General features: G+C 42.9%; 2 protein-coding genes across 4 annotated transcripts in view; one reads left to right on the top strand and one right to left on the bottom strand.

The window, feature by feature from the left end:
- The window catches only part of CCNK (cyclin K), a 31,229-nt gene extending 17,255 nt beyond the window's left edge, over window positions 1-13,974 (bottom strand). The window contains exons 1-7 of one of the 3 annotated variants that reach the window (XM_084631334.1): window positions 13,782-13,974; window positions 9,090-9,347; window positions 7,695-7,776; window positions 6,727-6,858; window positions 5,242-5,347; window positions 3,866-3,923; window positions 1,088-1,257 (exon numbers count right to left, since the gene is read on the bottom strand). In XM_084631334.1, coding sequence (XP_084487460.1) covers window positions 1,088-1,257; window positions 3,866-3,923; window positions 5,242-5,347; window positions 6,727-6,858; window positions 7,695-7,776; window positions 9,090-9,286 — 745 coding nt within the window. In that variant the 5' untranslated portion in view covers window positions 9,287-9,347; window positions 13,782-13,974. Of the gene's footprint in view, window positions 1-1,087; window positions 1,258-3,865; window positions 3,924-5,241; window positions 5,348-6,726; window positions 6,859-7,694; window positions 7,782-9,089; window positions 9,348-13,781 lie in introns of those variants that run through there. The other 2 variants (XM_084631335.1, XM_084631336.1) reach the window with 2 other exon arrangements.
- A 328-nt stretch (window positions 13,975-14,302) lies between these two features.
- The window catches only part of SETD3 (SET domain containing 3, actin N3(tau)-histidine methyltransferase), a 68,967-nt gene continuing 58,152 nt past the window's right edge, over window positions 14,303-25,117 (top strand). Inside the window, exon 1 of the mRNA XM_084631333.1 lies at window positions 14,303-14,413. The gene's annotated coding sequence lies outside the window, so the exon portion shown is untranslated. The remainder of the gene's footprint in view (window positions 14,414-25,117) is intronic.

Below are 25,117 nucleotides of genomic sequence, written 5' to 3'. Positions count from 1 at the left end.
ATAGTATATACACAATGAGTAAGCTCTTTGTAATGCTCCCTAGTGCACTTCAATGTAGCACTGTTTCAAACAGCACTATATTAAAGCACAATAAGGAACTTTTAGTGAGCATCAGAAGGGCCTACAAGGACCAATTAAAATGCATCACATTAGTGTGCTTTAGAAATAACACATTCCTGCTCCATGTAGACAAGCCCTTAGATACAAGCAACCATTTCTGTTGTTTACTTACTAAACACAGATTTCATTTTCTATATCGGGCTGTTTTATCGATGTCTGTCTATTAAAACTGAAAATCAGAAGCGCTAATTATAATATGGAAGACTACGCCTTGTTATATAGACAGATCACTTGCTGGGTTTTGAAGATCAGTGCGTGTAGAAATCCTGGTCATCCAGTGCAGGATTTCCAGGCTGTGAGCCCCACACTATTCCACTTCATAGGCCGCTACTACCTGTATCATTTGTATTTGCAAAATGTTATGGTGGAAACACTGGATATGAACACTTCTTAAGTTTAGAGGCATTTGAATCCAGAATTTTGATCTGGCTCCAACATTTACAATAAAAAAAATTCAGTTTTTAAAATACACAATTGAAATTTCTGGCAAGGTTTATAATATTATAAATTAAACATTGATAAAAAGAGACACTCATCTCCCCTCTGAAAAGCTTGAGTAAACAGATGGTCTTCAGTACCCTGCCCTAAAAGTAAGGTTGATGATTAAGGGAGAACCTGTCCAGACTAGTGTTGCCAGGCATCCAGTTTTTGACCTGAACGCCCGGTTGAAAAGGAACCCTGGTGGCTCCTGATCGAGTGGTTAAAAGTCCATTTGGCAGAGCAGCAGGGCTAAGGAAGACTCTCTGACTGCCCTTGCTCTGCGTGGCTCCCAGAAGTGGCTGGCATGTCCTGTGGAGTCTAGGCACAGGGAGGCTCCGAGCACTGCCCCTGCCCCGGCTCCGCGGCTCCCATTGGCCGGGAACCACAGCACTTATTCTGCAATCAGAAAGTTGGCAACCCTAGTCCAGACCTCAAATTAAAAAAAAGAATGCAAGTGTTTAAAATGTGACAAAAATATTTCTGGTACCTTCCAGAACATCAACAGGTACGTCTTGAACAAACTGCTCCCACCATCTTCTATACATTGGCTTTGATGTCCACTCCTGAATTTCAAACTTGCACAAACGGCCTGCCAGATACATAACTGCAACAGCTATGATCTCAGGTTCCCATTGCAGTGACAACGTAGTACAGAGACTAGAATATCAAACAACAGTCATTTTAAGATAACCCAGATAGCTGCATCACAAGTCTGAATACATGACACCTACAACGTACTGTTGAGACAAAGCAGACGACAGTTAAGTTTTAATATCTCATTCAGGTAATTTTTGATTAACAAATCTAGGATTCCCCTGTCACACAATCTAATTTACCAAACTAAGATCTTTGTTAATAGTTCTTTGATTTAACAGTAATTTGATTTTTAAACATCCAAAGCACCATTATCATGCAGCAACAAAAAGCAACATGAACAGATTTCTGAGGAATTTATTTAGAAAAAGAGTTTGACATACTGAGATAAAGTTTTCACAAAAGCATGAGGGAATTTAGCTGCACCAGATTCCAGTTTGGGTGATTACATTCCGCTTATCTAAAAGATTCCTCCTGTAACATCAGCTGTATATGATATTCTTAAAGTTCTGTCCTAAACAGTTGTTCAGTGGTTTTATTTCAGTGGTAGGTGAAAGGATTTCTACATTTATTTTGTAATGCATTTGGGGATTATTTTGGATAAAATGCACTTAAATATAAACAATGAATCATGGGAATGTCGAGACCAAATACTCCAATGTATAAGTTTACGTTTTAGATACCGTTCTAAGAGGTCTAGAAAGTTGTCCCCTGATTAGCATATGTAGTAGTGAAGGCTACAGTAAAGTTGATTATACCACTACTTCTCAATTGTTAAGATTAATCATGAAATACTCAGCTTGATTTGCAATTTAAAACCCATAGAAATATTAGAGCCAGCTTTCCTTTTCTTCCGTAACCACTCAACTCATTGCTAAGTTCTAGAATATAAGCTCTTCAAGCAAAAAGTCTGAAAATCTGCCATTCAGTGATCTAGTTACAACAAATTTCACACCATTCATTGACCAATTCACTATGGGTTCTTCTGTTTAGCACAAGGTATGGATAGCAATTAGGTTAAAAAACTCATTAGTTTATGGAAGACTGAAGTACACAAAGTATGAGAGTGTACCCACAGAGGAGAGTCATTTAGTAGTTTCAAAACTAAAAATGCAAAAGGTAGTTTAAAAAACTTCCAAGGAGTAAACTGGGTTAGACTTTCCTTTCTTAATGTTGCTTCTACATCCATGGCACTTAGGTCTATGTTTATATTACAGCTAACATAGCATGCCTAACCCTGTGCTCTAAAACCCTTTAATGGATGTTGCATAGCATCGTTTTTCACAAGGTCCCATGGGAGAAGTCTCACCACTCAGTCTGCACTAAGCATAGTGCAGGGTCTTAAAGGCTAAGTGAAAATCTTAACCAAAGTAGCTGTAGTTAAAATCCATATTGATGACTGTATGGAACAAAGCTGCACAAGTCCAGTAATTTTTCCAAGGGCATTTTTCTGAATTCCAAGTACAGTGCTGTCTCAATAACACTATCAATTTTTCTGAATTTACAAGAAAAAAAGAAGTTTCCCAACTGCCATCCTGCATATTCAACCTGGGATCTGAAAGTCAAGCTAGATTCTTTCCTTCCTATGTATCACCATCTGCAATAAAGATGATGCAAGCCAAATGGTAGTCACACCTGTGCCAGGCACTGTTCTTCAATTTACATCACCACCACCACCCATGTAAACCAATTATCTCCATTTGGGTTGTACAGGTTTTCAAGACTTAGAATTTGGGCCTAAAATTCGAATCTTGCACACCTAAAATTAAGCACCAGAGTAAAAGCGACCAATTTGCAGAGATGCTGTGCACCCACAAGTCTGACTCAAATCAATGGGAACCATAGGTGCTTAGCGCTTTTGAACAATCAAGACCACTTTTCTTTGGATGTCTAAAGTTAAGCACTCTAGTTAGAAATCTGAGAGTAATTACACAGAGGTGTTGATGCACCAAGAAATAACCTTGCTCATTCTCCCTCACGTGTTCGTTCTACAGTGCTAACGGAAGTGTAATACACTAAGTTTATTTAAGCCTCTGAGGTATGCAGAAATGACTCAATACATCTATTAAGAAGGTGCTATTTTTTACATAATCATCTTTCTTAGTTAAATTCAGTTGAGCTACAGCTGGTTACAATATAAAATCAAATATTTCGCTTGGTTTTTTTTCCCCCCCAAGTGTTGTCTGATGAGACAAATAAACACTGCTTATATCTGAACTATTTACTGCACTGCACTATAAAGAATATAAAATATGTTGCACAAAGACTATATTTCTGGGACTGACCTCTTCCCAGGCCAAGACATTGGGGTCACACCTCTCTTCCTATAGGTATTGGAGGCTCTGGAATTTAGCTATGCCCTTTCTGGCCTCACTGTATGGATTTGAAGGAAGAACTGACCATATTCCCTGATCTGGGCTTCCCCCTGAAGTCCCTGATCTAAATTTTATCCTGGAATAAGAGGAATCCCTTCAGGCAAAAACTCTGAAGTGAGGGCAGGGGTATGGCCCATGATTCATGGACAAACGTGAACTGTCTTTGGAATGTGCACAAAGAGATATAGCCTAAATGTGCATGACTGGGGAAAGAGGTCAGGGTCCAGAATAAACCAAGTGGTGGTAACTAGCTGAAATATTTAAATGTCTGGAAACTTTTTTTTTTTTTTTTTTACCTGTCATTTACAAATGTCCATGCCATTTGAACCAGCTTTTGAATTTTGTTTTTATCACCTGAAAGAGACAAACAAAAAAGTTTACTAAACGAAAAAGCTCAGAAAAATTAGTTTTATAAACCATTATAAATGGAAAGACTTCTTTAGAAAAATGGTATCTGTGTAATATTCGAATCTTTTAAGGTATATCAGCTGAAACTGATGTGTTATGAGTGCAAACCTGTTAACATTCTAACCTCATGTTTTCATATGCTCAAAGTCCCCTAAAACATTTGCCTTTTGCACTGAATTTTTTGAGTTTTGAAAAATGGTAGGGGGACCCAGAATTGGTTTGTAAGTGGGAACAAATTCAGTGATTTTTTAAGTGAGGGGACAGATTTTGGGGGGAACTTTAAGGCAATTTAAGTTAAATAGTTATTGTTTGGAGAGGGAACACGTAGCAGGAAAAGAACTTTTCACCTGGGCTAGTAGGCCTAGACAGGAAAGCATCAAGTAAGTTTCCAAGTTATATCAGGCCAGGAAAAGAAAACCCGTAAGCCACTGGATTCAAATGATTTATACATAAGGCTACGAGTCTCTCATGGATTCTGTGACTTTCCATGACCTCCATGACTTCTGCAGCAACTGGTGCTGGTTCAGGGGCTGCCTGACCCAGGCAGCCCCTGGGCAAGCAGCAGTCTGGATGTATGGGAGAGGGCATGGGTGCACTTATCTCGGGGTAGAGGAAACCCACTGGCATGGCCCTGCAGCTCCTAGGCAGCAGGGGGCCGGGGTCTCTGCACTGCATGCAGGCCCCACCCCCGCAGCTCCCATTGGCTGCAGCTCCTGGCCAACGGGAGCTGCGGCAGCCGGCATTTGTGCCCCTCCACCACCTAGGAGCTGCAGGGACGCGGAGCTGGGTAGGGAGCCCCTGACAGCCCTCCGCCCCCACTGCGCCCCCCCGGGCCACCTCCCCAGCACACGTGGCCCCTCATCCAAGTTTTAGTCATAGGTATTTTTCGTATAATTGACAAGTCACAGGCCGTGAATTTTTGTTTACTGCCCGTGAGCTGTCCATGACTTTTACTAAAAATACCTGTGACTAAAACATAGCCTTATTTGTACACAACAGTCATACACTGAGAAAAAAGTGACAAACCATTCTTTTAAGACATTAAAGAGCTGAGGACTGGAAGCCCAGAACACCTAACTACTACTAGTTCCCACTCTGTCGGCTTGGAAGTCACAACTTCTGTCCCAGTTTCCTTCTTGGAAATGTGGTTAATATTTCTCTCAGATGGTGGGTCAGTAGATCAATGTTTTTAAAGAAGTATAAACCAAGTGCGCTATTTAAGAGTTGTTGAATATTATTCAGCAATGCAACTCTTTATATTCACCTTTGAGTTGTTTGGCATACTTGAGAAGAAACTGGTATGGATGTTCCACTTGTAAATCAAACTTTATTGTTTGTAATAAGATTCTCTCCAGGACCATCACTTCCTCCTAGACAATATGACAAAGTAAACACAAAATATATAATTCCCTCTTTTATTCATGAACATTTGATGCTCATTTGAAATGTGACCTTATTTCCAGTTGAATTTGTTTAGCTTCAGCTTTCAGACACTAAATATTATTATGCACTTATCTGCTAGATTATCTTTCCCTGTGCAGGTATTTATAAGACTGTGATCAAGTCACCTCCTAGATTTCTCTTCAGTTATTTCCTACCATTGATGGTCCTGACCTTTCAGAGGCTGCATCACCTACCTTAAATGTTAGCAATATGAGATTTAACTGCCCAAGATGAGTTATTACTGAACGTAATTATGCGTGAATCTATTAGTTTCTCTTAAATATTCTTAACCTTTAAGGTTATTTATCAAGTGTTTACTTCAGTGAATGAAGTAACTGAATCCATATTCTCACCCCCATTCTCCCACCTCATTACCTAAAAAGTCTAAAACAGATCACAACTCCATTTGGGGTGCGCTTTTCTACATATGGGATGGCATATCACAAGAGATACACTTGGGCTAAGCTTCTGAAAAGTGAATAGGGATTTTGGGTGCCTCAATTGTGGCATACCCCATCTTGACACTTTAAAGAGGCCTGCTTTTCAGAAAGTGTAAAACACCCACCCTGTAGATAACTAAGCCCCTGTAAGGTGCCTCAAGATAGATACCTCAAAAATGCAGCATCCAAACTCACTAGTCACGTTTGAAAAATCTTGGCCTTTGATGGTGACAGCTGAGTATCAACTAAGAAAACTGAAGCTATCACAGCAAATCCAATGGCAAAGCTAACTGTGAATTAAACTATGAAAGATAAGCAGCATTACTCAGAAAAGTAACACCAACAACAGCACATAGTGAGATTTAAAAAACTAAGATCTCCCATAATGTCTTTTAAAGTTATGGCATCTAACTAAAAATAAGTTGTATTTGTCTGAAAAATGTGTATATACTATAGTTACAAGCTAACATCTACAACTACTACAACTGAAAGAAAATTATTGACAATTTTTTTTCCAGTTCGTTTACTTTGTGAATTTGACAGCATTTTATGTAGTCAATTTCACAGTTTACACTGTATAATCAATCAGTTTCTCTTTTGCTGAAAACACCTTATAAGGAATAGGAAAGCTGAAACACACTTAAGCAAGTTAGACTATATACATGGTAATGTACCAGAAAATTAAAATTTAGGTTTATTTATCTAACTTGAAGAATAAAGTTGACAGTGCCTTTTCAAATGAGAATCCAACTTTCCTTTTACCTCAGAAGAGAAATAAAGCCTGGAAATATATAGCGCAAGTATTAACTCTATTAAAATGCTAAGTTAAATAAAAGAATAATATAAGCATGAATAAATTATTTTACCTTTGGGTCATCACCAAACTGTCCAAACTGTACATCATTTAGTAAGCTACGAGCTGTTTTGATTATATCTTTACATTTTTTTGGAGTTTCTTCAACTTTCCCTGCCAGGAAGAGACAGCAGGCTCCAGTCACCTAACAAAGAAAATTCTGTCAGAAAGTCTACATCTACTATGCCGCATCTATATATTAAAAACAAATTGTGTTTTAAGTGTCAGTTTCAACAATCAGGTTATGAGATGCTGTTTCTCAGAGAACGGTTAATAGAATTAGAAGCTCATGAAATGATTACACACACAATTTAGCTTTTTTAGCTATTTCCAAGTAAATATAACCTTTTGGAAGACAGCCCATTAAGTAGCATTTTATTTTATTTAAAGAAATACAGCCATAGGTTTTTGTCTTGGCATAGAGAGCATTGCTTCACAAGGGGGTTTAAAAACATAATTATATATGTAATTTGTCTTTTCTTTGACCACTTAGCCCCTGCTGCAAATCACAAATTACAGCTTCTTGGGAATGACATTAACATAACAAAATTGTAACAGCAATTCTTATTTACTCTAGAGCACAGAAGAACTACATTTTAAGCCTTGATATTCAAGATAAAACATTTAATTTTCATTGCATGGAAAAAATGAAAACTGTGTAATACTTTGTGTTTAAAGCAGGTCTTGTTTCTACATTAAATCGTAAATTAAAAAATCACATGTAATTAAAATACTCTAAATTATCCTTTTTCTGACATACTTCTGAAACTCTGAAAAGCACAATATTAACAGAAAGCTTAAACATTTAAAGAAACAATATGCATAAACTATAACCTTGGCAAGATATTTCAGGGGATTATTCATAAACATGAAGCTTTAGTTAAGAAATGAGGCCATCAGCCTTCCTTAGTTGCCACTACTTTAAATATTCCATACTTAAAGCAACCATGGAATTAAGAAGTCAATGCTGTAAATACTTACATATCTTGGGAACTGTTTGAAGGAATGAAACATATAAAATCGATGAAAATAAATTATTCCAGTTGCCAAAGTGTCATAATGTCTGCGCTACACAATAAGGATTTAAACAGTATAAATCAAGTTCAAAATAGAAGACATGAGAGGAAGCAGAGTCAGAGAAAAAATCTGTTTTGAACAAATAAGCTGACTGATTCTCTAATACTGTATCTGATACTTGTTTTTCAAGTTCTGAAAGCAAGTGTGATGTTTTACCAAAAAAACCTACAAAAAAACCTACAAAAAAACACAAGGTCCCCGCCCTGAGCATTTTTAACCTAATTCAGGTGCAGTGGATATCTTGAACAGTGTAAAAGGCATGGCTACAGGGTCAAGGTAAAGTTCACCCTGGTACAGAGGGTCCATACCACCACCTGCATGACTTAAGCCCCACACCTAGCTTGGAAAAGCCAGCAATAATGGCAGGCCTGGAGTGGAAGTCATGCAATTTAATGATCACAACACCCAAGCAAGTGGTGGAATCACGGAGACCATTGTTTCAACTCAGACTGGGAATACAGCCAAGAGAAGGACTTTCCCTGTGGTTGACAGGTGGATTTTGCCTCTCTTAACTCTCCACTAACAGGTGATTGTTAAGGGCTGATGTAGCTGAAATCAAATCCAACTTTAGTGAAGATCAAAACTATAGAAGATTTTTAATGAGGAACTGAAGGAGAAAAGTTTCAGAGTAACAGCCGTGTTAGTCTGTATTCGCAAAAAGAAAAGGAGTACTTGTGGCACCTTAGAGACTAACCAATTTATTTGAGCATAAGCTTTCGTGAAGTGAGCTGTAGCTCACAAAAGCTTATGCTCAAATAAATTGGTTAGTCTCTAAGGTGCCACAAGTACTCCTTTTCTTGAAGAAGAAAAGGGATTATTGGTATACAAAAGTGGAAAGTAATTCCGAGTATGAGGAATGGTGAGAAGAAGCTGGGAGCAGAAGAAAAAGAGGGAATAGTTAGGAGAGAATATACAGAGGGGCAAAATGGACAAGAAAAGATGTAAATTCAAACACATGCCTAAACAGAGCCTTGAAGGGAAAAACCAGGAGCTTTTAATTTCTAAAATCACCACACAACCGACAGGCCACCTTTTCCCTTTATGTTGTCACTTCATTAGTTAAGGTAGTTCATTTGTTACAGAAACTAGGATTCAATTAACAGAAGAAAATGTTCAAGTAGAAAAACATTAAACATCAAAGATGTTTAATTTAAAAATATTAGTGATGTTTTTGAAATAAGACTACCCTGTACAAATTAATGACACAAATGCACAAGGACCATGCTTGGTATATTTTTTCTGGACTTTCTAATTCATAATGCTACATCGTACCCTGAAAATATCAACATAAAAGGATACAGTCCCAGACGTGTTCCAACATCAAATATGAATCTGGCTCCTTCTCGGCGGTATCGTGCCTCAGTCGCTGGATCAAGTCCTTCTAATTGTGATGGTGTATGTGCCAGATCTTTTTTATCCCAGTACCAACATGGTTTTGTGTGGTCCAGGTTTGCCAAATTTACAGAAGGGCTGGAATTTTCTTTATTCTCCTTCATTTATTGAAGTAGAATTGTTCCTGCTTGATAAGTTTTCAGGCAATGGGTTTTCAGACAGCAGCTTCAAAATAATAATATAAAAAATAATCAGGTAAAACTGCAACAGACCAACATTTTTCATCCTGACGTAAGTGATATTTTCGCTACGCACACATACACTATACATGTCACAAGGTAGAATGGAAAGATGATCTGAAAGAAGGGAAATGTATTTGTGTATTTTTTGCTGATTAATGATGCATAGAAAAGGCTTGAAAAGTTGTTTTGAAAAGATATTTCACTTGTGAAAAATTCAGGTTTCATCTACACTGGTTTCCCCGAGTCTGTAGACATATGCAAAACTAAGAGAATGATGTAAATGCCAAAGTAGGGAAACTTGGGCAAATAAGTCACTACAAATCTCTTATTATATTTGCTCACTTGATCTAGGGCAGTGTTTCCCAAAGTGTGGTATGCATACCCCTGATGGTACATGAAAGGGTTTCAAGGAGTACGGGGCAGAATTTTTTATTTTACTTTATCATAACGGGACCCCCGCCTGGCACCAGGCTGAGTGGGGCCGGTGGACAGAACCGCAGAGGGCTGGGCGGCTCAGCCCGCTGCCAGTCTGGGGTTCCGTCAGCCGGCTCCTCCCAGCCGGGGTCCCGGCCACCGGCCCCGCTCAGCCTGCTGCCGGCTGGGGGTCCTGTTCACCCACGCTGGCAGTGGGCTGAGTGGGGCCAGCAGCAGGGACTCCAGCTGAGCGGGGCCAGTGGACAGAACCCCAGACCCGCCGTGGGCTGAGTGACTCAGCCCCCTGCTGGTCTGGGGTTCGTCAGCGAGTTCCTGCCAGCCAGGGTCCCAGCCGCTGGCCCGGCTCAGCCCGAATTTTTCAATACCGAAATAGTAAGCATTAAAAACTAGTGCTTTCTTCACTAACCTAACCAAACCAGCGTTTTTTAATTTCAGAATTATACGAATTCACCATATATACACACACGCTGTTCTGCCAGACTGTTGATTCACTTCTATTATTTTTAATTATTTCTAGTACTATTTCTATATGTAACTATTATTTCTATTAAAATTTTTGTTTCAACTGTATGTAATATAATTTTGTATTTATTTCTAATAAACATTTAATCCAGAATGAAACAAATTAGGAGTGTGTTATAAAAATGTGGCTAGGTGAAATTTGGTGCTGGTAACATGGTTACAGGGTTAGCTGAACCTTTCCCCTCTCTCTCTCTCCATGGACACTCTTTCAAATGACAGGCCCTGTGTCTTCACTGTTCTTGGGATGGAATCTCAGATTCACCCTTCTGTTGCCTGGAGACTCTGCCTAACAACACCCCAATCACTAACTGTGATTACTCCGCAGGCCCAACTGGGTTTGGCCACATGCATATATTCCCTTTGGGAGCTATTTATCCATCCAAAAGAATGCTATCAACTATTTATCTATCCATAGGAATGCAACAATCAGAAAAAAAGTGTTAAAACAACAACAGGCCAATATGCATAACGGTCTTACTTAAAACTAAGTTAGGCTTAGCTTGACCTGCCACTTCTCAGTCTCAGAGAATCAGTGAGCACATCTCCAGCCTGTATCTGCCATCCCTAAACTTCAGTGAGGGTCTTTTTAAAACCATGCCAGCCCCTTTGCTCTGCATCACCTACTATTCATAAAAACAACAGATTTCCACATTTTTCATAATTGGCTTTGAGCTTTTAGGTCCTAAATGGTTTAGGAACTACCTACTTGAAAAAACATTTCTCCCCCATGGCACAACACCACAGTGGATGGACATAAACAGGAGTCCTGCTGGTATAAATGAAGTGGGGTCTGCAGCCAGGGCACCCTTCTTTGGAATCTACACCTCACTTCCTCATATGTGAAATTCCTCCCTCACCCTTTATATAATAACCTTCAAGTCATGTGCCAAAAATCATCTTTTTTTGTAGAGATTTTAAAATATGGAGGGGACACGCAAGGAGGGAGTTGAGTTTTTAAGCCACTGATTTACTCATAATAGATCTCACATCAAAATTAGGATGTGTTTATGTCAAAGGTGCCTAAAGTATACAAATAATTCCAGCATTTCTATACACATGAATAAAATGGTTACCGGTTACCTAACACACTAAATAGAAAAGTTTTCTTTGGGAAAAATTCAACGTTTCTAAATCAAACCAGGGCCAAAAAACCTCTACTCCTGGGGAAATTCTGCACCACTGCGCACGCACAGATTTCATGTCCCCTGCAGATTTCTTTGCTTCTCTGCAGAAAAATGGCTGACAGAGAAGCAAAGGGAAGTTGCAAGAGCAGCCATGTGCCTCTCCCCAACAATGTGGGCACGTTATTTCAGGCAACAGGGAGGTAAATCACGGACATTGCGGCTGGTGTGGGTCAGACCTACTCCCTGTATCCAGAACCAAGCCTTAGCCCCTGCATCTGGACACCCCGTGCTGAGTCCCAGCCCTGTATCTGGATCCCCCCGCCAAGCCCCACTCCCCTTTATCTGGATGCCCACTCCTGCACTCAGCCCACCCCCTGCGAAACCCTCCACACTCAAACCCTCACCCCAATGAGGCCCACCCAGACTAGTCTCCTGCACCCAGACCCCCACCCCACCGAGCCCCAACCTGTTGCACCCAGACTCCCATCGCACCAATTCCCACTCCCCCAATACGTGGACACCCCTGCTAAGATCCCCACACCCAGACCCCCCCTTCTGAGCCCCAACCACCTTCACCTGGATCCAGTGTTCCCTTTACATGTGAGGAATGAATTTTGTTATGTGCACCAATATGGAGGTGATCACCTCCATATTGGTGCACATAATAAAATTCATGTGGCAGAGGTGGGGCCCGTTGGGCTTGGAGTGTAGGAAGTGGCTCAGAACTGGGGCGGAGAGTTGGGATGCAGGGGGGGGTGAGGACTCCGGCTGGGCTCTGGGGTGGGGTCGAGCATGGGGGGGACAGGACTAGGGCAGTGGGTTGGGGTGAGGGCTCTGACTGGGGGTGCAGGCTCAGGGGTGGGGCCAGGGATGAGGATTTTGGTGTGTAGGCTGCTCCAGGACTACGGCGGGGAGAGAGGACTCTCCCCAGCTCTCTCCCTCCCGTAGCAGCATCTGGGCTTGGGGGGGGGGGGGTGTTGAGGCATCTCTCCCCGCCGCAGCCCTGAGCACCTGCGTGGCACTTAATAAGTTGCTGCATGACTGCTTAGAGGCAATTTAGCCTGGATTCCCCCTTAAGAGTTCCATTGCCCCTACATCTGCACCCTGCTCCTGAATGGCTGTGCAACCAGAACCCCCACGCACCTGGATCCCCCACTAAGCTGCCTGCACCCAGATTACCTCACACAGAATGCTCTCGCTCCACACCTGGATCCCTCCACACCTTGATCCCGCCGGGCTCAGCCTGCCTGCCCATACCTGATACAGAGGGGCAGGACCCCAAGGTGTTTCCAGAGCAGGCCCAGCCCTTGTGCTGTGTCAGGGTCAGGTGCAGCCTCACCGCCGTGTTGTGGATGGGGAGAGCTGCAGGGGCATCTCCTACCTCTGTGGAGCCAGGGGCCTACGCTCCCCACTACCATGCTGGAGCCTCCACATTTAATGACAAATAAAATTTGCAGAATTCTAAAATATTGTGTGCAGCATTTTTAATATTTTGCTGCAGCATTCCCTCAGGAGTAAAACTCTCAATCCTTTCTTTCAAGAAGTTTCCCATCAAAACCAAGACAGACAAAATTCAGTACAATGCATATTTTAATAATATTAAACTAAAAATTTTCTTTTTAAGATTCTCTTTATACATCACAAAAAAACAACAACAAACACCACAATCTCGTTAGTACTCTCCTTCTTACAGCACTTTCAAACATAAACCAGTTTATAAAGTGAAACTGTTCTTGGAAAAGATCACACTACCTCCTGCCCCATAGCCAGCAAAGAATATTGATTTAATCCAAAATACAGTCTTGACTGCCATTTTCCTACGTGTGACACAAATCCCACAACCGAACCGAAGGGCAATGTTATGGTTTTTATGACACCAGTCTCCCTCAGGCACGAGAATTTAGGGAGATGCCAAACTGAGTAAAAGAAACAACGCACAAAGGCCGACGGGCACGGTAGCCGTGTTTGGACGCACATTTCCACGCAGCCCCTCCCCATCTCCACAGTCCCCCGCACCCCAGGCTCTCAACCGCGCCGAGTCAGTCCCATGCCAGCGCCCAGCCCAGCGCCCCAATCTCCCGCTGCCTCAGGGCCACCGACCACAGCCACCCCCGCCATTTTTTAGCCAGGATCTCAGTTTGCGCCTCGCTCCCTCCCCAGCCGCCTGGCCACAACATCCCTCCCCGGTATCGCCGCCCCTTCTGCTCAGCGCCCCGGCCCTGGCTCAAGACCCAGGAGTCCTCCCCACCGCGGCATTCCAGTCCCTCTTCACCCAGCCCCGAGCCCCGCGTCACCACCCATACCACTCTGAGAGACTCCCACCGAGAAACACTCACGAAGCGAGCACGCGATGGTCCCACAACACAGCGCGGCCACTATCGACAACTTCGCTCCCTGCGCGGCGCCATCTTGGGAATCGGACCAAGTCGTTCCTGTACGTCACTGCGTCAGCGTCGCTAGGGCACGGCGCCCACGTTCGCACTGACCAATGAGAATCACAGGCATAGCTCTAACTTCCCCCCTTCTCCGTCACACGCTGAATAGAAGAGGTTTCTGCGCACCCTACCGCGGTACTGTCGGTGAAGACCAATCAGGTAGCAGAATCGAGAGGATTGCAGGCCACTTCAACCAATAGAAATCGAAAGTGGTAGGGTGAATTCTCACCAATCGGGAGTGGCCTGGCCCCCTGTCCCCGTTTCCGCTACTCCCAGTGGGTGAGCGACAGGGGCGGTGGCGAGGGGGCGGCCTATGGGATTCGTTGGCTGTGCCAAAACTGGGGGCGGGCCCGCTGCGTGGGTGCGGCTCAGCCAATGGCGGCAGCGGGTTGGCATCAGTGGGCGGGCCAGGCGTTGGGAGGGTGGGGCTCGGGTTAGCTCGGCCGCCACCTCCCCCGGGCAGCGGACGGCGTCCGGTGAGAGAAACGTGGGTGACTCCGCGCTGTTTCCAAGAGGAGGAGGCGTCGCGGGAGGTAGGGACCGACCGGCCGCTCCGTCCTCGTCTTTTTTTGGGGGGGGCAACTCCCCGCCCACCAGCCCTCTCACCCTTGGGCTGGGTATGGGGCGCTGCCCCCTCACATCACCTATCCCCCGCAGGGGCCAGCCCCTCGGGGAGCAACTCTCCCCCCCTTCCTCGGACGCAGCCGCTCAGCGCCCAGGCCTCGCCACCCTCCCCCCCCCCCCCCCCCCGCGCGGTACTCTGAGCTTGCTCCACCCCTGTGAGTCTCCCTCTCAACTGCCGCCCCCGTCTCTCCTAGGGGTGCCTTGACCTCACCCTGCGTGTCACTTCCCTCCCCCCGCGGTGCGGGAGCAGCTTCGCCCGGCCGTCTCCTCTGCTGGGAGCACCCCGGCCCCAGCACTCCGTCCTCGTGCGCTGATCGCTGGAAACCTGCCTCCCGCTCTCGCCGTTTTGATGGGACAGGCTGTCCTCCTTCCCACCCGCCCCGCCTTCCTCCTCTCGCCTGTTCCTCTCCCGCACCCGCTCGCAGCTTCCCCTTCTCATCCCTGTCCTGCTCTCACCCAGATTCCTCCTGGGGGTGCTGCAACCTTTAGCCCGCTCACCCACCGCTCCACCTGGCTCCTCTCATGGGAACCACTACACTGCTCTGTCCCCCATTTTCCCTTTTCTCTTCTGCTTCCCACTCACTGTGTTTCTGGAAGGAGACAACACTGACCGAGATGGGCAGCACTTGCTGCTTGTCTAGTTCCCACTCCCACTGTCTTGCTAGGGGAGGAGAGAAAAACATTACATCCCAAACCCACATGCTGCTCACTGCCTTGTATCTATGTGTGGGTGTTTTGCTTTAATCCCCATTTGTATGCTTTGGAGGTATGAGATTTTCTTCACTTTTATGAAAACTGGAGGCAATTAAATCCACTTCCTCTCATTCATCTTCCTTCCCTTGCTCCTCCCTCCAAAAAAGTGATAGCAAGGGTGGAGAGTGAAAGTAAACAAATTGCTTAACTTGATTTCTCCATGATGTTATCCTTCCTTTTTTGATGATCATAGGGTTCACGTTTTTAAAAAATGGTTAAATCAGCTCCGCCTTTCTCTTTGCCTTCCATAATTCTCCCACACCTCCATAATTCTCCCACACCTCTACTTCTCTGGATCCAGCTCTGGAGTGTTTCTGCTGGTATGTGAGAGTCTGCTTTCCTGCTTCATAGGCAGGTGGGCAGGAGGAGGCTCAGATTCATTGATTAATAATTTAACATTGGTTTGTACCATTTTAAGCACTCTTTTGTTCTCTTTTCTCCCGTCCACTGTGTGGCATTTTATTTTATTTCAATTTTGGAAAAGAATTAAGCCCAGCAACTGAAAGACCCTGAATGATTTAAGCAAAGTATCTTTTTTAAACTGATTGATCTGCTGGGGAAACTTCTCCATTACTTCTCTATGAGCTTGTGTGTTGCAACCTTCCCAAATCAGTACTGAAGGTGCTGCTGAAACTGATGCCATGGGGAAGCTGTTTCTACAACTTCCTTTCCTGCTCAAAGAAGATTGGTTTAGACTAAAGTACCACTTGAAAAAAATACAAAGATGAATTCATACTGCTGTTATCTCTTCCACAGTAAGATGGCAGGCTCTGATCTCCCCAAATGTGCCATTTTACCTGTGAAATAAACACATCTCTCCCTTTTTCTTCTCCCAAGTTTGTGATGTTTAGCCATCTATCTGAAACATGGACTAAACTTAGGCTTCAGTAGTGGCAAAGGGGGGGAAAGCCTGTGTTCTCAACGAAGGGGAAAGGGCTTTTTTCCTTATTTAGGTGACGTAATGGAGAAATGTACTGTCTTTTCAGAGTAGCAGTCTTGTTAATGTGTAAATAAATAGCAAAATGCTTACATTTTATTGTACTATGCACTGAATATCTTTTACTCTTTCATTTGTTTTTGAAAGCAACATAGTATAAAGAAGCTACAATAGGAGTCTGGATGAATGTGATGTTTCAGACATTATCCATATATCTGGCTCCTAGTTAAAACTAGACAGCCGCTCAGTAAACTACAAATACACAGAGAATATGTCTTCAGGGGCAAAAAGGGTGGGTTTTATCAATCGTGTTAGCTCAGTAAGGTTAATTTAACATGACAACTTCGGACATGCTAGTCTGCATTTTAACAGGACTTTTCAATTGTGTTAATTGGATTGAGCTAACACAATTGAAAAACATACCCTTTTGCCAGTCAAAGAGAGAGTTTTAGGATTTCAGCCAAAATGTAAGCATGTAGAATCAAAATACTGGCATGTCCAAGTAAAGGTGGACTGAGCTGCAGACTTGATGCAGATCTGAATTTCCCAAAGTCTTCTCTACTCACAAATGTTGTATTTATTTTAAAAACAACAAAATAAATGTAAAGACACTGTCTATCCATATACGAGATGCATGCATCTTTATTAGCAGTATTGTTTACTATTTGTATAGTGCAAGAATATGTGATTAGAGTTATGGAGATTTCCCTACCAGATCCATAGTGCAGATTGCACTGAATTGTACATTTCATGCTGAATTGTACATTAATTTAAATCAATTAATCCAACATTAAGCTTTACACAGATGCTTATGTAGACTTGTCCCACTGTTAAAAAAACTACGTCAATATATGCATACAAGGGGCCAAATTAAGGTTGCACAGGCAGTGTTGATTTTTGGCTATAATACAGTATGATTGAAAACAACAAGGCTACCCTTCTGAAACCTGTCACAATACAGTATGATTGTATCACATGTACATTCATAGATGTTTAAACTATTTTATTAAGATGTGTTTTTACTCTAATCTAGTTGAGGTTTGAATTAAAGTTATATATGTGAGTGTGTTTTGGATGAATGAGATATAAATATTGTGAGTGGTTGTATTTTGGAAGTGAAAGGGAGTTGTTGTGGGTATAAGGTGCATTTAGCATAATGGCGTGTAGGATCTGTATACGACGATATTGTAATGACCAATGATGGGAGACAACATGATCCAGTGGATTGGGTCTTGGAGTGGAGTCAGAGGCCTGGGTTCTGTAGCCAACTGTACCACTGACATGCTGTATGAACTTGGGTAAATCACTTAATTTCATTTTACAGGTGGAGAAACTGAGACAGAGAGAGACTAATGACACCTATCCTTATTTATAAAAGATTGAAGAAGAAAATGTGGTGACCTGGGTAGGCTATGCTAACTGTTAGGAGAGGCAGAGGCAAACCAGGACAAAAGGGATAACTTTACATTTTTAGAACTTCATAGGGGAAAACTTCAAAATTGTATCAGGAGTGTAAATACTATAGAACATTACCAAAGGTTATTTATAATAATAAACTATAGGTTATCAACTCATTAGCCTTTGTGAACTTGTACACACTTTGCAGTGAGTACCAAATGCATTGTTCTTAACAAGAACAAAAAAAAATTACAATATACTGTGTCACTTCAGAGCAGAATTAACTTTTCTTCTCCTTGGCTATAAGTCTAACTCCACTGTTGCTGTCCTGTTTTTTGCTTCTCTTCATCTTGAAGTGCTTCTTAGATTCAGCGTTCCTGTGGCTGTACCTCTTTCACAGAGTTTATCCATAAGCAGGGTTTCTTCACTTAGAAGGCCCTCACTTGTCCATTAGGCACCTTTGAACTGTTATTTTTTTTTTATGGATGTTCAGTCACTCTCTGTTCAGACACTCTAGGTCAGTCGTGGGCAACCTGTGGCTTGCGGGCCGCACATGGCCCAGGGTAATCCGCTGGCAGGGCGCCAGACAGTTTGTTTATGTTTGCACAGCTGCCTGCAGCTCCCAGTGGCCACAGTTCACTGTTCCTGGCCAATGGGAGCTGCAGAAAACGGTGGCCAGCACATCCCTGTGGCCCGCGCTGCTGCTTGCAGCTCCCATTGGCCGGGAACAGTGGACCGCAACCACCAGGAGCTGCAGGCGGCCATGCAAATGTAAACAAACTCTCTGGCTGCCTGCCAGTGGATTACCCTCATGGGCCGTGTGGAGCCTGCAGGTTGCCCACCACTGCTGTAGGTTCTTTGTTGATGGGCTTCTCGTTTTTTGCTTCCAGGATCTGTTTGTATCTAACACAGCTTTTTAATCAATTCCCTTTTTCACCAATTTATATTTCCTTTCAGTTTTTCCTTTGATACTTGCTCTCTGGTAAGTCTGTAGATTTTTATTTCCCTCTGCTTCCGTTCTCTAACAGTATCTGCTCATGTACCCAGGTCTGTTTTTTTTCCTCCCGCTTGTCCTGACCTAAAACCTTTCATATTTTCCTTTTTTCCTCCTTCTTAGTTCCGAGTCCCCTACTTTTAGTCTCCTGTTGTATTTTATCATTTTACCCACTACCCAGGCTCCAGCTCATGAGCTAGCTCAACATCTCGATTCTTCTCCTTCTCTGACAGCTTTTTCCAACTGTTCCTTCAGGCAGATTCTGAGCCCCCGCCCCAGCTTGAGCTGCGCTCTTATGGTTTCTCTCTCGCTCTCCCTTTAGGACAGCATTCTGTGTGGCTGCATTGCAACTGCAGCAGGCGCTACTGCCAGAGTGCGGGTTACTACAAAAGCAATACATGAGAGCGAAGTTATTTATGCAACAGTGGTTTGTGTCTTTTAAAGTGATTGTGTTGACAAGAATTACATTTGAGAAATCTTAACTCTTAGGTAATGTTTTTTGTGTGGGACCCTTTAGAAGGGGACAGTGGAGGAAGTGAGATATGAAGTGACATAAGCAATTTGACTGGGTGATGTTTAGTGTTTTTGAATGGCTTTTTCATAAGGAGTAATATTTCACGGGCTTAGGTGTACAATTGTCTGAGTAGAGAACTTCAGTGGGAGGCGGGGAAGGATATTGTCTGTCAGGAGACAAGGCTTGAAAAGTCCACTTGCTTATTTGTAACAAACAAATGATGTTTCCCCGGCAAGTGGAAAACAGCTAAAAACACTACTTCTCTCCCCCCCCCCCCCAAAAAAAAAAAAAAGAACTTGCGCATCAATTTTATTAAAATGTTGCCCTCATTTACCTCAACTATGGAAAGTGGTATTTCCTGAATTAAAGCAGTCTTTTTGACTGCTTACTCCAACAGCAGCAGAACTGGACATACTGAAGTTACATTTGCCCTAATATCTGGGATTATGTTGGGCACAGTGGTGTGCACCTATAATCCCAGCTACTTGGGAGGCTGAGGCTGGCGGATCACTTGGGAGTTCTGGGCTGCAGTGCCTTATGCTGATTGGGTGTCCAGTGCCTCTGACAACCTGGCCAGTGGGTTACTGAAGGACTGGCTAGAACACCACAAATGACTTGTTGTGATCAGTGCTCTCTCTGGGAGGGCTGATGGACCAATCGATCAAAGGGATCTAAGATTACAACCTGGATATAAAAGAGATTTGCAGGCTTTGTTGTAAAGCATGTATTAGAGAACCTTTGAAATTATAAAAAGAAAAAATGGAAGAAACTAACTGTTTACAAAGGGATAAAGTTACATATTGATTTATCTCTGTTGGGAGCTGCTTAGCTAGACCACTGTACATCATATCCTAAAAGTGTACCTCCTCACAAGGAAGAATAAGACCAGAATTTTACACAGAAAGACTAACATAGAAAAGTAAAGTCTAAATATGGCTTTGACCCCAGAATCAACCTTTTATCTTAAATATAAAGAAAAGTTTTAAAAAATGTTTGTTTGTTTTAAATGCTGTTCTATTTTGGTGTTTGATACGCCATTCTGAGCTAGAATATTATAATTCAGAAGCAAATTTCACAGTCCGTGACACATTTTTCATGACCATGAATTTGGTGGGGTCCTACTAAAAGTAATCTGAGTGCTGCCCTTGTGTATATCCTTAGTTGGTTGATCTGTGGACAGAGGCTTGGAGAGAAGGCCATGTGGTTCCACTTTGATCAAAGGGACAGATAAATGGCAATTTAAGAGAAAGCAATAACTTGTATTTGGATTGGGGGGGGGTTACACCCAAAGTAACATCTTAAAACAAAGTTAACATTTAGTTCATCATTCATAAGTCTCTGTGTTTGTCACAGAAGTCATGGATTCTGTGATTTTCCATTACTTCTGTAGCAGCCAGTGCACCTGCCTGGGGGCTGCCTGAGCAGCTTGGGCAGCCCATGGGCCAGGCTCATGGGCCACTGCCGGGGCAGTCTTGCCTTCGCCCCCCAGCAGCAGGAATTTGAGTGTGAGGGAGGGCTGGGGGTTGGGGTGCTTACCTGGGGGGGAGCTCCCCGGAAGGGCGACAGCAACTGCAGAAACGGGGTTTGGGGTGGAGCAGAGGCAGCGCATGGAGCTAGGAGCTGGGTAGAGAGCCTGCTCCAGCCCCACCAACACCGCCCGCCTGCCTGCTAGAACCTGCGGCACCCCCCTGGGCCACAACCCCGCCCTCCCCCGGGCACCTGCTCTGAGCACCTGTAACACCCCCAGGCCATGACTCACTCCTCCCCCCCCAGCACCCATAACACCCCGGGGCTGTGACTGTTCCCGCATGCCCCCCACAGTGCCCTTGATGCCGCCCCTGGGCCATGACACCACCACCCCACCCCACCCAGCACCTGCAGTATGCCCCCAGGCCACCCTCCTGAGCCAGGCACACCCTCCCCCCCACCCCAAGTTTTAGTCAGAGGTATATAGTAAAAGTCAAGAACTTGGTGAGCTTCAAAGCTGGGATGAGTCCGTTGCATTTCTGTAAAGGCCCATGGAATTGGGTAGGAGCACATTTACTCTGAGAGGCTGAGTCTGCTACCTGTCCAGTGGCAGGGACAGATGTGAGATGCCAGCATGATAGCTCAGAATAATTGACTGGAAAGGTGCAGCCTGGCAGACAGTGGTAAAGCACTTCAGCCACTTTCTCCTTGTATCCTAACTAAGGATGGACAGAAATATGTTGAGGAAAAAATTAACAACCAGCACAAGAATGTCTTGCATGTCAGGCCCAATAGCCATTAAGTCACCTGATGGCATTTCACTTAAGCATCCTAATAAACTGTAGTCCTTGCCATTAAGTATATTTAGCCTTAAATCTGTTCCTTGGAGACATCTCAATTAACTGAATTATGCTGTGTGGCTTAGTTTTGTATTTTTTACTTTACTGGTTATAACACAAGTTGAAAAAGAGAACTCTAAAATCTCTGCGATATTGGAGAAAATTTTTCTTACCAAGTTCTAATGTTATGTGAAGCAGGAATACAATTCTGGAGCTGTAAAAGAGGAAAAAGCAAATGAAAAATACTAGCGTGCTGAGATTTATTTCCTTGCATTTTCAGAGCATTTGTACAAAGTACTAAAATGGTGTGTGTGTGTGTGTTTTCAGGTCACCATTTAAAAAAGTAATATACAGAGGAATTAATGACTTAGGAAACTCTTAATGAATATAAGGCATTTCCACCTCTAGGTTGGTGGATTATATCAAGTTGAGGTTGATAGAAAAAAGAAAAGGAGTACTTGTGGCACCTTAGAGACTAACCAATTTATTTGAGCATGAGCTTTCGTGGGCTAAAACCCACTTCATCGGATGCATGCAGTGGAAAATACAGTAGGAAGATATATATATATACACACATACACACAAAGAACATGAAACAATGGGTGTTGCCATACACACTATAATGAGAAAAGGAGTACTTGTGGCACCTTAGAGACTAACCAATTTATTTGAGCAATTTATTTGGATAAGCTATTACCAGCAGGAGAGTGAGTTTGTGTGTGTGGTTTTTGGAGGGGGGTGAGAGAACCTGGATTTGTGCAGGAAATGGCCCACCTTGATTATCATACACATTGTGAAGAGGGTGGTCACTTTGGATGGGCTATTACCAGCAGGAGAGAGAGTTTGGGGGGCGGGGGCAGAGGGGGAGAAAACCTGGATTTGTGCTGGAAAGGGCCCAACTTGATGATCACTTTAGATAAGCTATTACCAGCAGGACAGTGGGGTGGGAGGAGGTATTGTTTCATGGTCTCTGTGTGTATATAATGTCTTCTGCAGTTTCCACAGTATGCATCCGATGAAGTGAGCTGTAGCACGAAAGCTCATGCTCAAATAAATTGGTTAGTCTTTAAGGTGCCACAAGTACTCCTTTTCTCATTATAGTGTGTATGGCAACACCCATTGTTTCATGTTCTCTGTGTATATATATATATATCTCTTCCTATTGTATTTTCCACTGCATGCATCTGATGAAGTGGGTTTTAGCCCACGAAAGCTTATGCTCAAATAAATTGGTTAGTCTCTAAGCTTTCGTGGGCTAAAACCCACTTCATCAGATGCATGCAGTGGAAAATACAATAGGAAGAGATATATATATATATATATATATATACACAGAGAACATGAAACAATGGGTGTTGCCATACACACTATAATGAGAAAAGGAGTACTTGTGGCACCTTAAAGACTAACCAATTTATTTGAGCATGAGCTTTCGTGCTACAGCTCACTTCATCGGATGCATACTGTGGAAACTGCAGAAGACATTATATACACACAGAGACCATGAAACAATACCTCCTCCCACCCCACTGTCCTGCTGGTAATAGCTTATCTAAAGTGATCATCAAGTTGGGCCCTTTCCAGCACAAATCCAGGTTTTCTCCCCCTCTGCCCCCGCCCCCCAAACTCTCTCTCCTGCTGGTAATAGCCCATCCAAAGTGACCACCCTCTTCACAATGTGTATGATAATCAAGGTGGGCCATTTCCTGCACAAATCCAGGTTCTCTCACCCCCCTCCAAAAACCACACACACAAACTCACTCTCCTGCTGGTAATAGCTTATCCAAATAAATTGCTCAAATAAATTGGTTAGTCTCTAAGGTGCCACAAGTACTCCTTTTCTCATTATAGTGTGTATGGCAACACCCATTGTTTCATGTTCTTTGTGTGTATGTGTATATATATATATATCTTCCTACTGTATTTTCCACTGCATGCATCCGATGAAGTGGGTTTTAGCCCACGAAAGCTTATGCTCAAATAAATTGGTTAGTCTCTAAGGTGCCACAAGTACTCCTTTTTGCGAATACAGACTAACGCGGCTGTTACTCTGAAACTTGAGCTTGATAGTAACCAAAAGTTGGATGGTCTGTGTGAAACAAGTGTGAGTGTCTCGGTTCAGTTTCCAGTGGACTGATACCACTACCACAATGGGCACAATTGCGTCTCATGTTTGGCAACCTTGGGAAAGAATCCAGTAGCTACAGCAGAATGGAGACTGAACTACTTCTTGCCCCTAAAGGTGGTCACTCTATGGGAGTGCCATGAAAGCTTATACTATTGTTACAATTATAGCATAGGACCTATAATTTAACAATGTTTCAACTTCACTGTGCTAGTATCCCAGAAGGCAGTAGTATAAGACAGGATTCAGGTGTCTCTAGTATTATCTGACTCTGGACAAAGATAGATGATGTGGTAAAAATGCCCAAGTCCTGTCTATGTTACACCCAGCACTGCTGTTAACACTGCTGGAGGTAGAGCAGTGGTGAATTATGGGTCTTAAATTTGCAGTTGTAGAAATAGCTCTCCTATCTCTGCTATACGTGTTGTGTGTCCACACAGAGGACTTCAGTTTCCAGGGCTATCAGTTTGGCATCTTTCATAATCGCCAAATTCATATTTGGAGACACCAGTAGCATGTATTTACAGTGGTTTTATATATTAGCACATGAACTTTTGGTAGCAAATGTTACCTAATAGGTGACTTCTTAATTATATAAAAACTGGGTTGGTACATCAACCCAAGTATTTTTACAGTGAGTTAATCACTCCTGTTTTGAACCACAACTTACACAGCTGGTCTGATGATAGGTTTCCAACTAAATGTTTTTGGGCAGGTTTAACTGGTCCACAAGGGACACTTTCTTTTGGCAGTCACCATTCCTCTCCTTTTCTAAGATATATGTATCCATTAACTAATACGTGTAGACTTATTTTGAAGGGTTTCTTTGGTACCCTATGAATTGGAGAAAAATATTTGCCGTTAGATTAAATGAAACATGTTTCCCATTTTTCCAGCACGAAGCATACGAGCAATGTGTTCCCAAACAATCCAGATGTATTTTACAGCTGGATTGATTGAAGCTTAAGGAAGTCATGTGATGTCCTTGTGCCTCAGTCACCAGCCCAGCTGTAAAATTGGGTAAAAGCGCAGGACCTTTTTGAAAAACAGATGCTGTATCTGACTTGAGGTTTTCTGGCTAAATTACCAAAACTAAAACGTGATCTAAAAGTTTTATTTTTGATGCATTGTGTTGAAAGTAGTTTAAAAAAAATTGAAACAAATGCATAGACTGGTAAAAATCATTCACGACTGCTGCAAATTATCTTCCAGCGTATATCTGAAGTAGCATCCTAAAGTATGCTGTACAGGCTTCTGTCATTGAATAAATGGTGTTATCGCTGAGTCTGCTCAAAACCTCTTACTGTGGAAAGGGAAAGAAACCGATACTTTGGGAAGCACTGACAATCGTGGGCATAGCTTTTTTGCTATCTTTTTAAACAGCCTATTCCGTCTACTAATGAAAACATCAGAGGAAAATGATTTCCTTACTTGGGTCATAGTGTACTTTAAGAGTAAGGGTTGCTGGTGTATTAGAATAGTTCATAGTACAAACCTACATGAATTAGTTATCAAGCACATTCATATTATTCCTAGCATTATCCATTTGACCCTGAGATTAAATAGAGAGTGAAGGGGAAAGCAAC

This window comes from Lepidochelys olivacea (genome assembly GCF_965140295.1).
Source record: "Lepidochelys olivacea isolate rLepOli2 genome assembly, chromosome: 6".
NCBI lineage: Eukaryota > Metazoa > Chordata > Testudines > Cheloniidae > Lepidochelys > Lepidochelys olivacea.
Note: the sequence above shows the minus strand (reverse complement) of the source record. Positions and strands in the feature narration are given on the sequence as shown.